At 38.2% G+C, this 6969-nt stretch overlaps 1 protein-coding gene and 1 long non-coding RNA gene across 2 annotated transcripts; both read right to left on the minus strand.

Moving 5' to 3' along the window:
- Nucleotides 1–1848: 1848 nt before the first annotated feature.
- LOC133896762 (uncharacterized) lies at nt 1849–2507 on the minus strand. Its single transcript, XR_009905827.1, has 3 exons — nt 2465–2507; nt 2332–2380; nt 1849–2234 (listed from the first exon to the last, which is right to left on the minus strand). It is a non-coding gene; the product is annotated as an uncharacterized LOC133896762 (long non-coding RNA).
- Nucleotides 2508–2582: 75 nt separating this feature from the next.
- Nucleotides 2583–6582, minus strand: LOC133897826 (peptidyl-prolyl cis-trans isomerase FKBP43-like). The gene is made up of 7 exons (XM_062338655.1): nt 6415–6582; nt 6217–6287; nt 3798–4309; nt 3584–3676; nt 3248–3370; nt 2957–3149; nt 2583–2675 (listed from the first exon to the last, which is right to left on the minus strand). The coding sequence occupies exons 1-7, from the start codon at nt 6431–6433 to the stop codon at nt 2583–2585; spliced, it is 1104 nt and encodes a 367-aa protein (XP_062194639.1). The 5' UTR covers nt 6434–6582.
- Nucleotides 6583–6969: the final 387 nt, after the last annotated feature.

The following is a 6969-nucleotide window of genomic DNA, read 5'->3' on the forward strand; positions in this document are numbered from 1 at the left end:
CAACAATCTTCTAGCTAATTTCTTGGTTTTTCTAGAGCTATTGAGAATTATTAGAAATTACTCCCTTCGGTCATAAATACTTGTCACTTTGATCTTTCATGGTCTTCGACATGCAACTTTAACTATTATTTTCTATTAGAATATAATAATAATAATATCTAATAAAAGCATAATATTATGAAAGTATTTTTCAAGATAAATGTACACATGTGATTTTTATGTTTCCAAACGAAATATTTTAGAAACTATTGACGATCAAAGTTTTAAAAAATTAATCGGCTTTTGGTCAAAACAGCAAGTATTTATGACTGGAGGAGTATTATGTGTCATTATGAATTAATTATGGGTTGATAGGATTTAATATGAATTAATAAGATTTAATACAGATTAACATGAATTAATATGATTTATTATACGATGGAAAAACTCTATTTATGGCATTAGAAACCTATTTAACAATTTCCAGCTTTTTTCCGAATTAATCTCTTTCGGGAAATCATATTTAATGATTTTTGGATTTAACACATTTATTCTTCTACTAAAAAGATATTTATGATGTCGGCATGATATCAGCCGAGGGAATAAAAATTTAAATGAATGAATTGTTGACTAAGCGTGCTGACTAAGCTGCCATGGAAGCAATAGGATTGATTGCACCATCTTCTGGTTTCCATTTGACGCTTTAACAACGATTTAATTCCATCAATCCGGAACGGATTTGGCAAGTGGGCCAGTGCAGTAATTGCCGGGTCAATGCAGCATATACATTCCATGTTGAAGCACTTGTCACAGAAAATGTCTCGAATGCAAGCATATCATAGTTTCATATAAAATTTTGAAATCCGATTTTTAAAGACATCAAGTTTGAAAGGCACTATCATAGTTTCTCTCCTGCATCCATATCCATTCCGTTCTCAGACAAAAGCACGCAATGCATCTAAAAATGCCAAGGAGATTAGTAAAGTAAACTCTGCTTTCTTTCACTCAGTTTCAGTTCTCTAACAAACTAGCTAGCAAGCTAGTTTCTGCCTGTTCGTTTTTTTTTTTAACTAGTTAGCAAGCTAATTTCAGCACTTTTGCCCTTTTTTTAGTAGAACAGTAGGAAAGATTCCTACTGGATATTTATATTAATAATAAAAACATAAACATGTACAGAGCTAACTGAGATGTTCTAGCCATGTTACACTAACAGGGAAGCGCTTTTGTTATTGGTGGATGTAAATGTAATCATTTGCTGATGACACAAGTTGGCATCTATGCAATAAAAAAATGGTTACACTTTTAGGCTCCTCTTGGAATAGGAACTTTTCCATGCTTTTAGAAATTTAACTGTTCTCTTGAAATTCTGTGAGAATCTTGCGTTCATAAAAAAACGAGCCATTAGATTGGACTGCGGCAACAAGGATATTGTACTTAACAGTAGATACCAAACACTTTTCCCAGAGCTAATTTGCTATGTCAATAGATACTAAAATCATCTCCAACAGCTATCTCAAATTTTCATCCTCAAAATACTATTACAGTATCCCTATCCATAACACTGTAGCAGTACTGTATCACGATGGAGGATCTGTTCGAGATATCCATAACACTGTAGCAGTACTGTATCACGATGGAGGATCTGTTCGAGATGAATTTCCAGTGCTACAGTAGACCGCAAATTACTGTAGCACTAGAATCCTCAAATTTGGAGACTCCGTTGGAGATGGCCTAAACACGGATATATTTAGCATTGAAATGTAAATTCAAAATGACAGACATTCGCATCAGTTCTTATACTAGTAGGTAAAGCAGGTGTTTAGCACCCGCTAATAGCACGCAAATTCACTGGACCTTTTGTAAGGAATCCAGGAGGCTGGAGCACACAGCAGACTAGGCACATGGAACAGTTATAGTTGAGCGCTACGCTTAGTGATGCTATTCTATATACACAGGCAGCAATCTCCACCAAAACAACACCATAGAAGGATGGTTGCTAATAAGTTTACCGGCCATCTTAGAGATAGGGTACCAGCCATCTTAGAGTACTGCACAAAAGATCACACTAATTTCTTCTGAGAGTTTGCTGCTAAAAGCGAACCAAAAGAAGCCATCTCTGCTGCCTTGCCTTCATCTAGCATGGATTTACACAAGCCTTAGCAGACGCATTTTTGCACCGCTTCACTTCCGTTAACTCGACTTCATAGATGAGCCATGAGTTTGCTGGTATGTTTCCTACTGATTTGTCCCCATGGCTGAAGAAAGAACTGCAGTTAGTTTCCTCCAACAAATATGCACAAAATGTGACCATGCAAATGTGAATGAAAGATGAGAAAGAGATAATATGCTCACCCCAGAGCGGGAGGAATGGTAAGTTTCCTTTTGCCACCAACACGCATACCTACAGGACAGAGTAAAGCTTAGTTTCAACCAAATCATTTCAAAAAGGATGAGACTTGAGCTTTAGAGCCAACAAGATGATAACCAGAAATGCCGAGGTCCAATCCACAAATTACTTTTCCAGCACCTGGAGCCAAAAGGAAAATGTGTTGTGAGCATCTAAGGATTCCAAATATGGAACAAAAATGAGAGCTTTTTGCCAATCACTTGCCAAGCTTGAACTTTAGAATGTTATTGTCATCCATAGGGTCGACAGCTTGCCCATTCATCAACTTACAAACATATTTCACAGTAACCTGCACAAAAAACCATGTAATGGTTAATCTGTTAGTTTTCTAGAAGGGTATCTGGTGTATCAAACTGTAAGCCCGTTTTTGTAGTGAATTATTTAAGACGGTCAACAAATCTCAACAGTAATTATTTTGTAGAGAGAGAGAGAGAGAGAGATTCTTATATTCTAGAGCTCAAAAGGTGCTACGAAGTACCATCTTTACATGTATATATCAGATGTATCCATAGAAAGAGCACAATAAAGATTGTATAGATTAATAATGACGCAAGTACAGTTGAGGAGGACCTTGCTGCCATCTGATGCAATTTTGCCATTAGCCTTTCCCACATTCAGATCCTCTATTCTTATCCCATCATCGAGTGTTACTTTGTGGATAGGACCCTTTCCAGCATGTATACTTCCACTATGTTCAGCATCTTCATTTTGTTTTTCGACACCTTGTAGCTCAGTAGCACCAATAAAAAAGAAACCTTTATCCCTACAAACATGAAACATCGAAACATATACGCTGTGACGCACACATAATTGGGAACTGAGGTGATTTAGGTAGATGATGTGACCAGTTTCGTTCATTACGTTATTAGAGGACTTGTTTCTCGGATTCTTTGATTTGTAGCAGCCGCACTACATTGGACAACATTGCCTTCACGTGTAACCTCCTGATCTTGAGTTGGCACAATATGCACTGCGTTGGACTCCCTATTGAACAAGAGATACTTTTAATTTTTAATAGAGAAACAAGAGATACTTTGCACTATGTATCAAATGTATTACATGCAGAGGATGGAAGACCCTTCCATTATCTAAATATCAAATACACTAGTGTATTTGGGCAATAGGAAAATGTTGCTTGACCAAGAACTACCAAATGCAAGTGATTGAATTTTAAAATGTTTTATAAAATATACTTACATGATTTTAGAATCTTTTTGAACATTCACCTGTCCCATGTCATTATTTTGATCGCTTAGCATATGCTCCTTTCCCAACGTTTTGGTCCTTCTCCTGTTAGACAAAATCAATGCTTCAGTGCACAGCATAGCGCTACTATATTTCAAGCAGGAAGCAAATGTTAGTTTAAATTAAATAGGATAACTGAGGAACCAAGACACTGAGTTCAACATACTTCTTGGTTGCCCTTCTCTTAACTACAGGCTCCTTCAGAGGAGCATCATTCTTGGCATCTGCCTCACTAACTATAGCAACCTTTGGAGAAGCGCCATTCTTACCATTAGCCTCATCGCCATCTTCACTAACTATAGGCTCCTTTAGATAAACATCATTCTTGCCATCAGCCTCACTAATTATAGGCTCCTTTGGAGAAGCATCATTCTTTCCATCAGCCTCATCGCCTTTATGTGTTCTCTCCAAGCATGTAACACTTGCAGATTTACGAGTGAGCTTGTCACTACAGTCGCCATGATCACCATTGCGAGAATGAATATAGTATCCTGACAAATGAATAGAGCCATTCCCAGAAACTGTGAGGATGACATTTTCCTTCTCCTCATATTCTAGCTTTATATGGCACATGAAAGCGTCTGTAGGATTCAATGCACAGAGTCTCACAGGCTCCTTATCGCCAACATTGCACTCTAGCAAGCTCCAACCAGCATCACCATAATTGCCTAGCATAGCCTGAAAATAAACCATCAAAATGAATTCATGCTTCGATAGTGAAGAGCTGTTTAAATGAGGGTTTTAATGTAGAAATGGACACACTGAACTACTACATCTCCATAAATAATAAAAGGGAGGGAATTGTTACAATACAATTAATGTGTGATTGGGTTCATCACTATCGATGGGAAACTATAAGTGACAATTACTTTTTGTAATCTTTTATTGGAGTATTGGACAATGCATAATTGGGCTTTTGTACACCACAATTAACACAAATAATTCAAAGCCATCAGTCCAGAGCCTAATATCCTAATTGTAAAGGAATTATGGTTTTGCAATACTGTCAACCTAGCTGATTAAAAAATAAACAAATAAATAAAATGGTTTGCCATATATAACATGTCAACTGATTGCTAAATCACCAAAATCGGCAGATTCAAAACTAATTTATGGATTAGCCTAATGTAACCTACTTTGCTTCAAGATTCACACATTTTTCTAAAAAGAGGTATAAGGAAGCTAGGCCTAGATTAATAAATTAGAACAAAATAAAACAAAACTAAGTCAGTTGCAGACAATAAACATTTATCCTATTAAACTTTGAAGTCAATGAAACAAATGTACAAAAATTCATTTTGCACAAAGAACATATAGGTAGAAGCTGGAATTGTCATGATTTTATTTCACAAACTTTGAGTTTGCGAGCATGCACCAGAGAGAAGTTGGTTCATGTATGAAGACTATAAAGGACGAAATTAAAAACCAGGATTGCATCCACAAACAGAATCAGTTTAAAATTTGAGTTTTAGGAACAAGTGCACAAATGAGGGGAGGATAAAAAGTAATTCTTGTGAACAAATCGAACAATCGCAAGGGCCAGATTGTGGGTCGCTTTTCTTCATGGAATCAAGTTATCTGCGTGAAATTTTGGTAGCTGTGATAAGATTTTGGTACATTTTATGACTGAAAAAAGATACGTTCACAGTGCGGAAAAAAAGATGCTTTGAAGTTTCAACTAATTATTGCATCCAAAAGTAAAAGGAAGAAGTATTTTTGTGGCAATGCTAAATGGCTCGGAATTGATGAGGCACATATTCGTACACCCCTGAAGAGGAAATGATGCTGAAACTAGCATCATATAAGGAGACTCCGGAAGCAATGGGAGTGCTTGGATTGGGACCTCTCTTCCGCAGTATATCTATACATAACATGAGTAGTCAATCACGACATCCGGCAAAGCATTGGATTGAAGATGTCCAAACAGAACAACAAACACTAACTCTGTAAGAGACTGAGACTGAAGATCGATGTGCTAAACCATAAAGGCTCTCACATTGCATCGATGCGATTAGTGAAGATCCAGTGAAGAAAGTTTCTGAAGTCAATCATAAATGTGATTCGTTAAACCATAGATGTGCAGCAATAAAACCCACGCATACAGATTAATATCGGTGGCAGCTGGAAAGGCTGCTGCTCTTGCAAGGCTACTGTCTCATGAGTCATGAGTCTCATCTACTGAAGCGTTCCAAGAGGAGAATCCTTTCCTTTCATTTGCCTACAAAGGATAGATAGCTGCCATTCTAATATCCACTTAATGCTTCTGCTGCCATCTATATACAATGACAAAATAAAAGCTCTAACCATCCAACAAACCATAATCAACAAGAGCAAGTACAAAAAAAAACTTTGAAGAAGGAAATCCAAATATGTAGCAATTTTTTGCATCCTCTGTTAACTAGTTGTGTCGGCATCCTATCATTTTGTCTTGGTACAGACAAGACACACTAACGGAACATATTTTTTTCATTGGACAAGAGGACAAAACAAAAATGGCCTCTTACTATCACCACAAATACACAAAGAAAACGCGCGCGCTAGAGAGAGAGAGAGAGAGAGAGAGAGAGAGAGAGAGACTGTTGCACCTGGCGGATCTTGAGGCGGCGGCCGCGGGAGGGCTCATGGATGTACGGCACGCCGGGATGCACTACCACCCCTGCGATTCGACCATGGATGGCGGCAAATCCAAAGCAAAGATCGATTAGCAAGATTGCGAGCAAAGATGAAGCAAAACGAGGAGAAAAGCTAGAGCGATGATGGATGATCAAGCTGGTAAAAATTACCCCAGAAGGCCATGACCATGAATCGGAAGGAAGGAAGGAACCAGCAGTGGAAGGCGGAGAGCACGGAAGAGGGAAGAGTTAGTAGTGGCTGGTCGACTCGGTTTACGAGGCAGGCGTCACATCAGATCAGAGTGGAGTGGAGTGGAGCAGCAGAAGGCGAGAAGACGAGGCGCTCCTCGGTAGTAGAAGGAAGTAGACTAAAAAATTATATTGCTAACCACTATAAAAGCCTCTTCCTTTCTCATGCAGGTACCCAAATGGAGGAGGTGTTGCGATGTGTTTCACCTCATGTTACAAATGAGATGAACAGGATGCTTATCAAACATTTTACTGAGGAGAAGGTGTGGGGTGCTTTGCAAGCCATTGGGGAATTCAAAGCTCCCGGGCCTGACGGTGTGCCCTCCATCTTCTACAAGCAATTCTGGTCATTGCTTGGTGAAAACGTAAAGATGGAGGTGCTAGCAGTATTGAATGGTGGTTCAATGCCCCAAGTTGCAATGATACAATTACTATCTTAATACCAAAAGTCAAGAACCTAGAAAAGATCAAAGATCT

The sequence above is a fragment of the Phragmites australis genome, chromosome 17 (assembly GCF_958298935.1).
Source record: "Phragmites australis chromosome 17, lpPhrAust1.1, whole genome shotgun sequence".
NCBI lineage: Eukaryota > Viridiplantae > Streptophyta > Magnoliopsida > Poales > Poaceae > Phragmites > Phragmites australis.

Excerpts from the sequence above, each read along its gene's own strand:
- LOC133897826 (XM_062338655.1), bottom strand. Across the intron at positions 3,371-3,583 it reads CAAAAAGATTCTAAAATCAT|GGAGTCCAACGCAGTGCATA; the intron begins GTAAGTATATTT and ends CTTGTTCAATAG. Across the intron at positions 3,150-3,247 it reads GAAACAAGTCCTCTAATAAC|GGATAAAGGTTTCTTTTTTA; the intron begins GTAATGAACGAA and ends TCATGTTTGTAG.